The 15,401-nt window shown below is 42.2% G+C and overlaps 1 protein-coding gene across 1 annotated transcript in view; it reads left to right on the top strand.

The window, feature by feature from the left end:
- Nucleotides 1-15,401, top strand: part of NPTN (neuroplastin) — a 69,552-nt gene that overhangs the window by 32,271 nt on the left and 21,880 nt on the right. The window contains exons 2-4 of the mRNA XM_004421784.3: nucleotides 3,693-4,040; nucleotides 8,997-9,168; nucleotides 12,744-12,838. Of these exons, the coding sequence (XP_004421841.1) occupies nucleotides 3,693-4,040; nucleotides 8,997-9,168; nucleotides 12,744-12,838 (615 nt within the window). The remainder of the gene's footprint in view (nucleotides 1-3,692; nucleotides 4,041-8,996; nucleotides 9,169-12,743; nucleotides 12,839-15,401) is intronic.

The following is a 15,401-nucleotide window of genomic DNA, read 5'->3' as shown; positions in this document are numbered from 1 at the left end:
CCCTACTGCTAGGAGGAGAAATAGATCTGTTTTCATGATTTTTGATGAGTGTTCAGCTATCAAGGAATCCCCTACTTGGTTTGTTTAGAGGCAGTATGGGTAATTGGAAAGAACTGTAGTCTAAGAGCTGAAGACCTGAGTTCTGATCCCAGCTCTACTCAGGATTAGCCACCTAAGTGATCTTGGGCAAGTCATGAACCTGTCTCTGCACCTGCCCTGTGAACCTTGTGAAATTATGGGAACGAAAAGAGATGTGATGTGTGTGAAAGCACTTTGTAAACTGTTAAATTTTATAAAAATTTCAGTTGCTGCCCTTTATTAATTTGGCCACTGACCTCACCATCAGAGAAATGCATCTAATGTTTTTTAAACTCCTTTCTTCTCTGAGGCCAGCCTTCGCAAGAGCAGGGTGATGAAATCATCAGAACAGGGGGCAGTCTTGCTCCGAAACTGTCTTTTGTTTTCTCATTCTTCTCCTCCTCCCTCCCCACCAAAACAAAACACACACACACACACACACACATTTGCATTAGAAACTCTTTGATCCTGTGCTCCTCCATCTCCATTCTTTAATAAGATTATAATTTTAAGGAGTTAGTCATCATAGTGTGCTGCACTTTCCAATGGAAGGTTCCTGGCTTTTTGTAGCCAGAAATTAATTAATTAATTAAATATAGGTGGTGACAAAAACATCTTTTAACTTTTAAATACAAAAAACTTTTCTGGCCTAGTAAGGCCCATGGACTGCAGTTGAGGAAAGTGTTAGGAGACCATGCATTGGCTTTGGACATACGTGGATTCCAGGCTAGACTCACTATTAGCTGGTGACTGTGGGCAAAGTACTTAACTTTTTTGGGCTTTAGTTTCCACATCTTTAAGGGGATTATAATAGCACTTATAAGGCTGCCGTGAGGATTAAATGACATAATATAAAGTGCTTAGCACATTGTCTAACACATAACATACACTTAGAAAATGTTACCTGTTGCTGTAGATGTCTAATAATAATAAATAATAATGATAGTCTTCAAAGAGAGCACAGATAGATGTCTGTTGTCAGTGTTTTTAGAGATTTTTAATCTTGTTTTTATATATTTGTTTAAATATACATCATATAATTATACTAATTCAAAGAACATTTTTGACTTGGTTCCATTTTCCTGTATGAAGGTAGAAAAACTAAATCAGATCAGCATTCCTTCTTCCATACAAGTAAGTCTTGCCCAGGGGTGGCAGTGTCAGGTTGAGTGTCTTGCTAGGTTCTGTGCAGTGGGAATTGTGTTCAGGCTGTTGGTTCTCAGCTACCTTTTGCATTGTGTGGTGTTGGGCTTTAAGATTACACTGGAATTGGATGGGTTCTCGGTACTTTTGGGCATACTTGCAGGCATTCCTTTTACATTAGCATGGTCAACAGATTGATAAACAGGCTTAAATCTAAGCCTGCTTTGAAGTGCAATTCAGAAGAAGGGAAAAAAATACAAAACAACTCCACTAACAGATTTCTAGAGCATAAGATTAAGTACATAATCACAGCATTTGAGAGGACATAAAACTCCCCCAGTTCACAGAGAATGTGAGAATAAGAGCATTGGTGATTTCCAGTTAATGATCAAGAATATAATTAAAACAGAGTAATACTCTTTACTGCTCTCCAGGGATTTACTGATAACCAGTTTTCTCTGTTGACTGAACCAGTAGTAAAATGAATGAAACCAGCTTCCTTTACCTCTCCCTCTATATTAGTGGGCATTGACTTTGACAGGTGGGCAGGTGGAAGTTTGTGAGATTATGACATGGCTCCTTGGATACCATTTTATCTGCAGGTGAGCTCAGCAATTCGTGCAGGAGCTTTGTATCTCCTTTTTGGAATTCTGAAATTTCCCTGGCATCTGAGAATGACATCTTTTTGGTTTCTTGGGGTCTCTGATAGATAGTTCCTTACAAGGAACTGACACTGGATCTGCAGAAGTAGTTTAGACTGGCATTTTCAAGGCAGAACGTTTAGTCTAAGGCTGTTAATTGCTGCATTCCTATCCTCCCCAGATTCTGAATGTTTTATGAATTGAAAGTCTAGTATGAATTTGGAGGTCTTGACCTCTACTTGAGTAAGTATAGTATCTCCCTTAGGGTTCTGGGTCCATGGGATGGAGTTTATCTCCAAAGGCAAATACTGCTATGGATAGAAACAGAAAATTTTCCACTTAGCAGCCTCCATTTTCAGCCAGCCCCATTACATCCTTGGCATCTGGACTGTAGTAAAATTGTTCCATTTAATTCATACCTCTCCTCTGGAATGTTCTCAATCTATGATGTTACTAGATCCTGGCCCCGCTCTCTGCTCACTGTGGAGGAGCTGGCCTGGTCCCAAGAGAAACTGCCCAGCCACTCAGAGTACCATCTTTTAGCTTCTTGCCCTATACCTTAGGACACTGCCTGAATTGGTAGAAATGCTGAACGGAACCCTAGGTGCAGTAAATGGGTGAGAGAGAGTATGCTTGCACTGTGATTTAGTCTTATATGGGCCCCACTCCAAGTTCTTCACGTAAGCCTGGATTTTTTTTTTTTTTTTTTAACTCTCTTTCTGCCATTGCCACCTTGTCTTACAGAAGTGTAACCTCAAGCAAATTATGGACAAGTGGAAGTAGGCATCAACTTTTAGTTCCTGGGCAGTGCCTGGCAATGTTGTTGAGGCCTAGCCTCCACCATAGAGTTTAATTTAATTCATCATTATACATTTCTCATTCTTTTTGAGCTGGCCTCTAGGAGCCAAGCAACTAGGCTGTGTAGAAAGAGCCTGTCAAGTACCATGGTTATTTTTAAGACTGATTTTTCAGGAGATTTTTCTAGTTGTATGGACTTAGGGGATTATGAAGGGCATAGTCCCTCCATTCACTGGCAATGAATTGGGTTGCTGTTACTGTTGGTTCCACTCTTGAGCTGACCCCCATAGTATTTCTCACTCTGAAGTACAGACTGTCTTGTTTTCCTGTGCCTGAGGGTCTGCATTCAGGTAGAGGCTGCCTAATCACAGACAACTGGGTGGGTTGTTTGCTGTAGGCCTAGGGAAGAGTAGGATGTGGAGAAAGTCTAACCTGAACTCAGGATAGACTCCTCCATGAGAGAGAAATTGGCTACCGTTTCAGTTGAAATTTGGACTCTGACTCCCAAGAGAAGGCGTCAGTAGGTCAATTAATACTTCTTGTTGAGGCCCACAAAAGACATTGCATCTCTAACAAAGTGTTCATCCATCCGAAAGAGAGATCCTGACTTGGCATATAAACCTACTGCCACTTCTGGTTATCTTTCATCACTTGCTTTGAGTTTGAAAAGGTAATGGTTTGTGCTCTAAGGAAAGAGACTCTTCCTCAAGACCTGAGGCTTTCTCATTTCTATCAGCTGGGCCCATTGCTAAAACGCTTTCCAGTGGGCTTGCTTCTGCCTGGCCAGCACCTGGGCTGCCCCAGCTTGTAATTAGCCTGCCTTTGCTTCATAAGCTTCCCAGGGTGGTTCTTCTTCTAAAAGCTTGTATGAAATGCTATGTACTGTCTCTTTATAGTTTAAAAATGAATCCTTTTTGTTCTTTGCAACTCATTTGCTTTTTTCTTTTCTTTTCTTTAAATTACTATTAACACCTGTTGATTCTTTTTTTTCTGAATGGCCTGTCACTGCATTCCTGCTCCCCCTCCCTCTAGCTGGGTTTGTCAAGTCGCCCATGTCAGAAACTAAGCTCACTGGGGACGCCTTTGAGCTGTACTGTGACGTGGTCGGGAGCCCCACGCCAGAGATCCAGTGGTGGTACGCAGAAGTCAACCGGGCAGAGTCTTTCAGACAGCTGTGGGACGGTGCTCGGAAGCGCCGTGTCACCGTAAACACCGCCTACGGGTCAAACGGCGTGAGTGTGCTGAGAATAACCCGGCTCACCTTGGAGGACTCTGGGACTTACGAGTGCAGGGCCAGCAACGACCCCAAGAGGAATGACTTGAGGCAAAACCCCTCCATAACATGGATTCGAGCCCAGGCCACCATAAGCGTCCTTCAGAGTGAGTCCAGCACCCTACAGTAGTAGTACTGTAGTCGTTAGAGGTGGCCCGCTGACCCTTCCCGTCTGCTTCCTTTCCCTCTTCCCTAGTATGATCACTCACCCCACCCCTTGTCTTCGTTTTCTCAAACCCACGACCCTTCTGGTTGTAGTGTACGAAAACATCTGTGGCAACTTTTTTTTTTTTTTCTTTGCCATCCTCTCTACCTCCCTTATCCCCAACCCTTCTCTGTGTCTTTCTCCTCAGGAACAAAGAACTTGGGGAAATCCATGACTGTCCAAAATCCATCTGCATTGGGAAGAGGCGGGGAGGGAGAACTGGAGAGGCTAAAAAAAAAAACTCTTAAAACTCACAAAACCAGGCAGTCAAACCAGGATAGTGATGAATTGTTTCTTTCCCTCCCCTTTAATTTTGTAGTAGGTTTCCTGCTATCCTTTTGCTGATTTATTCTCTGGTGCCTTTCTATTTTTGTTTCTCTCCCCAATCTAACTACTTTTTATTTCTTCTGTTTATCTGTTTGAAGCTCTCTGAGTAGCTGCCTTCACCTCTATGGTTTTAAGTTCGTGTCTGCCCAGCCTCTTCCCTCACTGTGACTTGGTGTCATCCTGTTCTGTGATGGGAATGTTGCCATGGGTGCGGTGTGGTGGTGTGTTTTGGTTGTTGGGTGGCATGTAAGCTTGGATATTTCCATAGTTCCAGCTCTTTTTCTTTTCTAAAACAGTGGCATGTGCTTCTCTGATAACAGCTCTCCACTGCAGCAGTACACTCCCCACTGGTCCTGCCCATCTAGTCTCCTTTTCTCTTAAAAGCAGCAGCCTGAGATTCCTCCATATGTCTTGCTGTTAGAAGCCAGGTGACACTAAGCTGCAAAGTATTTTTTTTAAAACCCCATCACGCTGTTTTGAAGTTAGAGTTGCATCTGATTCCTGTTCACAGACAGTTTGACTCTGATGACTGACTGCTGGCACAGTGCTCCTCATCCTAGAGTCTGGCAACCCCAGAAATAGTTTGGAAGCCATTCACACTCGCCTTTTCTTGTATGTTGAAAGAAGAGGCAACTAAATTCCAACCCTGTTCCTCTGAGTGATTAGGGTGAGCTGAGCAGCTGGTTCCGAATCCTTCCCTTCATCTGTTGTAGCAGGTACAAGTAACATATCAGACACAGGGGCTTTGTGGCCACCTCTCTTCCTTGAAAGTGTCTTTCTACATGTATGGTGGGAAGGACAGGGAGGGAGAAGCCACCATAGAGCCAGTGCTCCTGGCCAGGAAGAAGTCTAGCCCACATCTCACCTGATTATAAGTGAGGGAGCATTCACTATTTAATGGAAAGATCCTCTGGGTTTTTCACTTTCTCTTCAAGGACTCAGTAAGAGACCTATAGCCAGTTCTGGCTTAAAGAACTGATTGATTTAGAGTAAGTAAAAATAAAAATAGTAAAATATATTTATGAGGAATTTGGTAATAACACAGAAGGTAATATGACATGGGCCCCTAATCTATATACTTATATGGAAAATAACAAATTAATGGTCCGTTCTTTATAGTAACTCAGAAGATGCCTATGAAGAAAAGAGGCCTTAGAGGAGAGATAGGAGAGGCTGCTGCAGTTGGCACTGTTGAATCAGAGAACCTGCTTCTGGAAAGGGGAAAAGAAAACCTTGTCTATGTGAAAATGGGGAACATTAACCCAGCGATTTTTCTTTTATTTAACAATTTTTTCCCTTGCACGCCTCCTCCTCCTTCTCCCCTTGCTCCTTTCCTTATAAAAGCAGAATTACCCGGTGGCCACAAAGGTCTGCAGAAGTTTATAGGCATGGACTGGGCTGGGCATTTGGTACTTGTACTTCCAGGAGCCTGACTCAAGTAGTCTCATAGTTAAAAGGTCATGCCTTGGGGCTAGAAGAAGATGAGGCTTTGGGGTACCTACCTACTAATCCCAAAGTACATAGCATTCCCCTAGTTTACTTGGAAATAAGCTTCCTAACTTAGGGATGTCTGCATGTGGTTGAACCAGACCCTGCCTAGTTCACTCTCTCCCCAGACTTCCCTATCAGTCAGTTAAACCCTAGTTAACTGTTTCAGAGAGCCAGGCTGCTGTTGCTTTTTTTAAACACCCTGAATTCCACTGTAATTGGATTGTTTTATGATTTCAGCATCCCCAAGGACATTTGCCTCCAGGGGGAGGTTGAAATCTTCTATCTAAGAATGACCTCCAGGCAGTACTTTTCCCCAAAGCCCCTTGAGTAATGTAAGGCAGGGAGAGAAATGTGCCCAGTTTTTAGGGTATCTCTCTGGCCATAGCATGTTCTACATATGAAAGGTGGCTAGGGTAAGGATCTCCTACCCACTGCTTCTAAAGAGAGTCAGTGGCAGGTAAAATTTTTGAACTTCTCCTAAATGTTCATCTCTCTTGGACTTTCATGGGAAATGCTTGGCCACAGAAATAAAAGCCCCACCTTCATCGTGGTGCAGAATGCAGATGTGGTACCGTGGCCAAGGAGCTTGGTCTAGCACCGGTTTCCATATATAGCAATCATAGGAGGGAGGTTACCCCACCCCACAACCCTCCTGTCGTGCAGAATCATATTTAAACCTATTTAAATTATCCACTTGCTCCCAGCTCTCTCCTGGATCTTTAACACTTAAGGGAAAAAGTGCTTTCCTTTGCCTTCCAAGAATTCTTGGCAGAAAGTCTACCAGGTTGCCTTCATCAACTTCTTAATCTCCCTGAGCTGCAGTGGTCATTTGCTTCGCCACAGGTAAGAGTAGCCTTTACTTTGGCCTCCTTGTATTTAAACATCGGGAAGCTCTTGGCCTCATCATTCTCCGAGTTCACCCTTTCTCAGTGCAGTCTGAGAGGAAGAACCCAGAAGGAGAGTCCCAAATGGGACAGAAAATGAAATTGGATAATAAAAATTCAGTAAAAACCTAAAAGTGTGTTTGGGTTTTAATGTTGCCTTTATATTTTTTAATTTCTGTGAAGTACTGGTTCTCTCTTTTTCTCTTTTGTTTTTGCTTGGTTTTGATTTTTCTTGGAATTGTGATGCTTTCTGCTGATGGTGTGTGTGCGCCTTCCATTGCAGGGTTTGCAGCCGTTCTGCTCGACTTAAGGCCCAGGGATTTGGCTTCTGTCCAGTGTGTTTTGGAAACCATGGGACACCACTGCACTAACGTGTTTACATGCATCTGCTTCTGTCTTAGTGGCTGCTATGCCTCCATTATCTGTATTAGAGACCCTGTTTGATGTTACCAATAAGGACCAGTGCTGAATGGAAGAAGATAACCATTATCCTTTTGCCAGAGTTGGAAAATAGTGAGAACCAATTTAATTGAGCAGACTTGAGGATTCGCTTTATTTATCACAAGTTTCTTTGATGATATGAGCTCTACAGTTAGAAATGTAACATTGATCAGGAGGTCCCTGGGCATTACTTTTTTTGAATGTCCCATGACTTCTCCATCCTCTCCCTCCTCCCTGCACAATGAACATGGCTTAGTTCTAGTGGAGGGAGGGAGTTCTGTCTGCAAGAGTTAAGAGCACTATACTGCATAAAATGGTGTCAGGGAGCTGCACAGAGTGTAGACAGGAAGTGGCCAGGTGCAGGGAAATGGGAAGTCAGTCAAGGATTTCTGAGAAAGAATTGGAAAAAAAATAAAAGCAGATACCTCTAATTGTGGATGGAAAAAGATGGCTAGTTTAGACTTCACATGAAAATGTTTGACCAAAAGTAGAAAAAGAACTAAGCCTGGGAAAAGATTAAAGATAAATAATAACAATAAAAATAACAACAAAAGATAACAAACAGAAACATCTTGTCTTTAATATAGTGATGGAATTCAAAGTGCTGTAAGGATGAACCATCCAGAAATGATAGTGTGTGCCTTAAAAAATTTCTGCTCAATGTGTTATAATATTTGACTCAAATAGGTTATTTTTGTAAATGCTAAACTAGTGATCCCAGGTTATGTAAGCCTAGGATAGAACCAGAAGATTTAAGTATATTACTTGCCCTAGGGTGGGTGGAAGGTATTTGGTGAGTGTTTTGGGGTTGTGGGGGGTGGGTAGGGATAGAGAATTTAGTCAGATGTTTTTTCTAGGCCCAGCTTTGTCACTGATAATAATTATGGCCTTGCACAAGTCATTTTAACCTTTCTAGCTCTTAAAGAGTGGGATTCAGTGAACTCTAAGGGCCTTTCAGCTCTAAAATTTTAGGAGCCCATGATACCAACACATATTACATTCTAGTTATAATTATATTATCTCAGAATGGAATGTGTTTTAAAGTGCAATTCGGAAAAAAAATCTTATTTAGGGAATAAATATGGGCCGGAGAGAAGAACTGATGGTTCCTTAAGAATTTTCCCTGGGAAAATTTGGAAAATGCAATAGATTTTCAACAGGAAATTTGCTTTTAGGATCTACACTGTGTTTTTCTGCATAATTAATGGCCATGGCTGGTTTGCCGTAGGTTTTTCAGATTTAAATGTGGGAAAAGCCATACTTGTATTATAATTATAGCTATTACTGTTCCAAGTCCTAGTGACTCCATAAGGAATTTATTAGTTATATAAATGATACTGCCTCTGTCTTCAGAACTGCAAGGTGGACCCTGGTTTTCTAATTGAAGCCGAATTGGTTGGTGGTTCTTATATCATAAAACGGTGGTATTCAGAAGCGTAAGTGGATTGTTGCCAGTACAAGCACCCGTAATACTCCCATTCTTTTCACGTCTAGGCCTACTGGTCATCAGGCTATTGTCTGTGCTAGTGGTCATTTGCTTATAATCATTGTTTTTCCTTTCTTGACTTCCTCCAAAGTGGTAAAGTGAAATTCCTCATGTGGTCCTGTCTGCCCTCCCTCTTCTAGTCTCCCCATCCTACCCCATCCAACTCTCAGGCCAGGGCTGCAGAAAATGGAAGGCTATGGCTCTCTATCATTGTGCACTCTTATTACAGAGCCAAGGATTATCACGAGTGAAGAGGTCATTATTCGAGAAAGCTCTGCTCTCCCCGTCACCCTGCAGTGTAACCTTACCTCCAGCTCTCACACCCTTACATACAGCTACTGGACAAAGAATGGAGTAGAACTGACTGCCACTCGTAAGAATGCCAGCAACATGGAATACAGGTGAGAGGGCTTAGCAGCTCCTGGTAAGATGGGAGGCAGCATGGCTGAGTTTACTTGACTTTCATAATCCACAATTTTGCTATGTGGGAGAGACATGAGATGTATATGGTCCTCTTCTGTAGAATCCAATCCAGTATATCTGGAGTGAGGCCCAGGAATCTTTATAAAATATTCCTAAATGATTCTCCTGAGCAGCCAAGTTTGGAAGCCATAGATGATCCCCTCACTATGGTAAGAGAGAAACTGAGGGCATAGGGAGTCATTTGCTCAGGGTAATAATGCTTGTCATTAGAAAAGTCAGAATGCAGGTCTTTTGACTTAATCCAGTGGTTTGAGGAATCAGATTGAAATCTGCTTTAGGACTCGTAGAGCAAGATCACCCTAAGTGATCTTTCCACTGGGTAGATTTCCTAGTGAATTACCTTTTAGAAGTGTTTAATGTGACCGTAACCTGATCAGGACCTGATACAGGGCTCTTTAGTGATCTAGAATAAGGATAGTAGCCTGGAAATATCCTTTGATGAAAGTGGGATATTTGCTGGCTGAAGTTACCTGGAACCTAAAGATTTGGTGCTTTTTTGGAATACCTAGAACACCTGACATCTCACCTTTCGGAATAGTTTGTTCCTGGTTGAAAACTGATCTGGAAGAGGATCAGCTAATGCTGCTTGGCAGGACGATGTAGTACAAAGAAATTGTGCATTGGAGTGAGACCAAGAAAACCTGTGTACCCAGTAGTAGCAAGGACATTCTGCATTATTTTGCAGAATTGAGATCTTTTCATACCCCTTATTTAATTGATCCACATTAACTTTCTGGATCCTCCTCCTTTTTTGGGGTAAGGAAGTTAAGACTCAAAGAGTTATAACTTTTGACTGCTTTCATGGCCAAATACTGTATCTAATAAGTTTCAGAAGCAAGGCTAGGTTCCAGGTCTTCTGACTTGCTAGAATCTAGGTCATTGTTTTTTTTCTGCTGTACTATCCCATTTAGTGGCAAGTTAATTTGTCTCCAAAGTAGTTTCTTCTGATATAAAATTGGAAATAGAGCCTCAGCTATATCCTCATAGTTTAGAAAAGGTTAATCAAATAGAGATGTTTGGTGAAGTAAAAGGCATTTATTCTTAGTCTGTCCATTAGTTTTACAAGTTTGGTTTTTTATACTACCTCTTTCAAGGTACCAGACATCCAATCATGTTTCTCTTGGGTCTCATACTGTGTTACCTACAAAGCTTTGAATTATAACTTTATAAAGTCTGAGCCTGACTTTATAAAATGCCTCTTCTCTTTTTCTCTCAGCTTATTTGAAGCTCTCCAGAGGTGTTCTGCATTGTCAGAGTTTTTCAGGGAATCTGTGTTCTCCCACATTTTGTGGAATAACAACTGATGAGTCCCTTGGGCCACCTAGTAAGTCAGCCATGGAGCCAGTCTCAGACCCTGCTTCTGCTTAGCCTGTAGGGGACATTTTCCATTTGCTTCAGTTGCTTCTCAATAGCTAGTCAATAGCTAGGGAATGTTGTGGGGAGATTTGAGCCCATAGACATGGCCTCAAGCTTGGTAGTCATCTTTCCAAGTCTTCTCAAAGAACTTAGAGTCAGTCTAAGCCCTGAAGATATAACTGCTGCTGTCTCTTCAAACTCTGGAACATTTGCTAAGAGCAGCTGACTTTGTCTGTTTTCCTATTGGGAGCATATTGATTTAAGAAGAGGCACTTGTGTCAAATTGAGAAGACTCTTGACTGCTACTCTTAGAATATTGTGCTGCCATGGATATGCTGAGACAGTCCTGAGGATGGGCTGTGTCCCTCCTCATCCATAGTCTCTTAACCCGTGTTTCTTTTTGGGGATGAACAGTAAGATAGATAAATGTGTTGGGCCAATCGGTGGTTGAGGTTAGGAGTTTTTCTCAGGCATTAACTAGTGCAGTGGAGATTTGACCATCACAAGTATCATTTTAACCACTGAGCAAAAGATCAGGAGCTATGTAATGTTTATCCTCTGATCTGGAGGCTCTGTTGTTTTTCTGTTTTCTGTAATTCCGCACTAGCCTTTCTGCACATGTTTAGGGGGTGTGTGTAGGTCAGAGTGTACTGAGCTGATATGAACCTGGTCCTCAGGGGCAAGAAAACTTTTTGGGATCACCCTGTGGGATTCAGAGGAAGTGCTGTTCTGGCCATACAAACTTCTTACAGTCCTTTCTGTCACTCTGCTTACCTTGGTCTGGATCTGTGCACAGCTATTCACTCTGAGTTAGGTTCATTCAGTCATTTGTCTGTTTATTCCCCTACTATATTCCAGGCACTATGCTATGTGCTGGGTATAGAATTGTGCACCAGATAAACAGTGCCTATCCACATAGAACTTAGTCTGTTGGGAAAATGTACATACATCAATTAATCACATAAATATATAATTACACATTGTGATACGTACTGTGAAGAATTATAGCACGAGAGAGAATGTCCGGGAGGGAGATGGCACTTAGGTTGGGGGTGGAAGGAAGTGACATGTAAGCCAAGACGGATGGAAACGGAGTTAGGCAGGCTAAGAGTGGTGGAAGAGCATTCTGTATAAAGGAACGTCTGGCATCGAGGTCTTGAGGTAGGGACAAGCTCAGCACATTGAAAAACTGAAGAGAGACCAGCAGGGCTGGAAAGTGGCTGAGATGAGGTTCGGGAGCAAGGCAGGGGCCCTGGAGTTATAGCTGCACCTAGAAACCTTAAAAGTTCAGCTGCGTCTCTGTGGCTGATGCTCTGATGGCAGATTTTTTTTTTTTTTTTTTTTTTTTTACTATCCCTGGGTTCTGTTAGTGAGTAGACTTATTGAGATGCATGCTACTAAAATACAGGGTAGGAAGAACAGGATACCCAAATAAGGTCTTTAGGGAAGCACAGAAAATGTTTCCTTTTTTTTCCTGCTCTTATTTATATTACTGGAACTACCAGGTGAGCAAGAAGTTTTTAGTGATGGCTCCATCCTCTATGTCTGAAGATAGATTATAGTACTTTATACAGCCCTCAGTTTTGATTACTTGTTGTTTTTTTTTTTTTTTTTTGTGAGGAAGATCAGCCCTGAGCTAACATCCGATGTCAATCCTCCTCTTTTTTTGCTGAGGAAGATTGGCCCTGGGCTAACATCCGTGCCCATCTTCCTCTACTTTACATGGGACGCCACCACAGCATGGCTTGACAAGCGGTGCGTCGGTGTGCGCCCGGGATCTGAACCTGTGAACGCTGGGCCGCCGCAGTGGAGTGTGCGCACTTAACTGCTGCTGCACCACTGGGCCAGCCCCATGATGACTTGTTTTGTAGTTTATTTCTCCCAATAGACTGGAGCACCTTAAGGTTAGAGACCATGTATCATTCTATCTTGTATTCCTGGCATCCAGTAAGGAGTAAAGCATTTATGTTTTGGGATACACAGAAGGAGGTTTTTGCTTTTAGTTAGGAGGAGGTGAGTTGCATTCAGGGACACGCTTTGGAGAACAGGGTCCGTGGTTGCCCCTTTGATTCTCCTTTTATTGTATATTTTCACTGTTCCCAGCTTCCTCACTTGATTTTTCTTCTCATCTCTGCAGGATCAATAAGCCGAGAGCTGAGGATTCAGGCGAATACCACTGTGTATATCACTTTGTCAGTGCTCCTAAAGCAAATGCCACCATTGAAGTGAAAGGTACAACCCAACAGAGGCTGCAGTGTGAGCCTCTCACTCTCCTTCCGAGACGCAACCTTGGTCTGGACTCTGTCTTCAAGCTCTTCTTGTTTCCATTACGGGAGGCAGTATAACATGGTTAGGACCACAGGCTCAGGAGCTCAGCTGCCTGGGTTTAAATCCAAACCCCATCATTTACTAGCTGTGTGACTGTGGCGAGTTATTAATTTCTCTGTGCTTCTGTTTCCTCATTTGTAAAACCTACTTCATGGATTTCTTAAGAGGATTTAGTAAGTTAATACAGTAGGTTGAACCGTATAAAATAGCTGTTTTTGTATGTTAAAAGTGTTTGAATGTTGGCAGCTTCACATGGTTCAACCTTAGGTAAAGCTCTTAGAACAGTGCCTTACAAGTATTATTACATAGGCCTCTCCAGTGGGCCAGCAGAATTTGGCAAAGTGTAGTGTGCAGTGTGCATAAATTACTTGTGGATAATTCATTAGAATTTTAATAGAAACGCCGAGTGCATTGGCGTCTTAAAGATGAGGCTGTAGCTGAAAGTTCCAAGAAAGAATAGAACTTTAAGAATTGGAGCTACCTAACATCATTAATCCCAGTTTTCCTGTGTTATTTCAGATAAGCAACTGAGACCCAGAAAAGTGAAACCACTAGCTCTATGTCACACAGTGAGTTTGTGGCAGAGCTAGCATAGAACTCGGATCTTGACTCCCTGGTCCGTGTTTTTCCCTTTTATACAATGACCATAGGGAGGCCGGGCTGCCGTTTGAGGTCAGACTGAAGAGATGAGGGTTTTTTTTTTTTTTTTTTTTTAAGTCCTTTTTATTTTCCTTAGGAGGGGCACAAACTTGTTCTTGAAATTTATAGGGCGAGCCATAGAAGCTGGAAGGATAAATTTAGGAAATGGTAAAGGCCTTTATAGCAGATATTCAAGTCTTCCTTAAAATATTTGGTAGACTCAAAATTCAGGTTCAAGGAAGGCTTAGAACATTCAAAGTTTCTATTATATCGTGTTATTAAATGAAAGTAGTATTTTGGTGACATAGCCCTAACTTGTGAGTTGATGGAAGCACGGCCAGTGCCTCCTCTGGTTTCCAGATTGAATTCTAAATGACTGAAGGGGTTGAGTCACGGTGGCAGGGTTACAGTCCATATAGGCCAAAGAACCTGGGATTTGATTAATTCAGTGGCTTTTCTTGGAGAGATCTGGGTTTATCTCTGTTTCTGAAGAATGCCACATTTTTTCAACATGAGGATGAATATGTGAGAAAGCATTTTCTCTGAGCCAGCCAAGGGCCTTTCCCCACCTGGGTGAGCTGAGGTACGTGGGGAGACGTTTCACTTCTCCATATGAGACCTAAGGCCCTGCAACATTTCAGGCTGAGCCTTTGGCACAAAGTCCAAGTGCAGAGGGAACAGGATAGGTGTGGGAGGGAAAGTGGTGTGTCTAGTTAATGGTCCTCTCCAAGGCTAAAGGATAATTAATTACATACAATTCCAAGTCCTGACTAACTATAATTGTATTGATTTGGAGTTAATGATTTCTAAGCAGCACTTTCAGGAGTGAAAACAGAGGTTGTTTTTCCATTGGTTTGGCTGCCTAAGAAGGTGGGGTTCAGTGGCCTCAGAGGCACCTTACTCACATTCTCTTTAGCAGATATAAGTAGTGGTCTGGAGGGGCAGAGAAGAGGAGGCTGCAGGCAGGAGTATTTTCAGAGGAAGTTACCTCTTACATGGTATCTAACCATAGGGAAGGTGCGTACTGTGCACTGTTGCATTTTTACTGTACAACAGCCCTGCGAGGAAGATTGAGCAGGAGGTAATATCCTGGTTTTAAAGAAGTAGACCTTAAGAGAATTCTATTTTAGTAATCCTAAAACATATTCTGTGACTAACTGGGACAGATATGTTAGTCTCTCAAGAAAATTCATAAGGAATTCTAGTCTTTCTTCCCTGTCTCCCCTAACACCTGGATAGAAAACAGCTGAATGCTTAATGTCTTTCAGGTTATAGATAGTTTAGTCTGGTAAAGACTGAACACTTGGCTTTTTCTGTGTAAGTTGAAAAAGGTTTGTCGTAGGCCCAGGATCACTTAAGCTAGCTCTCACTTGTGGGTGGGGTAGACAACTGCCTTGATTTAGAGTGGTATGTGTGTGTGTGTTATTCCCAAAGCATTTTCATATCTACTCTCATTTTATTTCCATTTTATTTGCCTCTAGGGTGGGGTAGGAGACAGTTATCTTTTTATAGCTATAATCATTTGAAAAATCTGCTGAGTAATAGGTAAGAGGTGGTTGTACTTAGAACAGAGAAATTCAGGGGATTCAGGGAACGTAAGTGACCTCTGCTGAAAGGAGTCTCTGTGAATCTTTATTTGTAGTTTTAACTAAATTGGCATTTCAGGGTAATATAATTCAGACCATACATACATATTTCTTTAGTACCTGTTTTACACTCAGCCCTTTTCTTCCCCATCTGGCTTTTCCTGCAGTTTAGAAATTCCCTAGGGTGTTGTTTGGGCTCAGCACTATGGAGAATGAAGGACTTAGACTAGCCAGGGACTGGG

Source organism: Ceratotherium simum, chromosome 3 (assembly GCF_057802395.1).
Source record: "Ceratotherium simum simum isolate JZ-2026a chromosome 3, ASM5780239v1, whole genome shotgun sequence".
Lineage (NCBI taxonomy): Eukaryota > Metazoa > Chordata > Mammalia > Perissodactyla > Rhinocerotidae > Ceratotherium > Ceratotherium simum.
The sequence above is the reverse complement of the archived record's forward strand: the minus strand, read 5'-3'. Positions and strand labels throughout refer to the sequence as shown.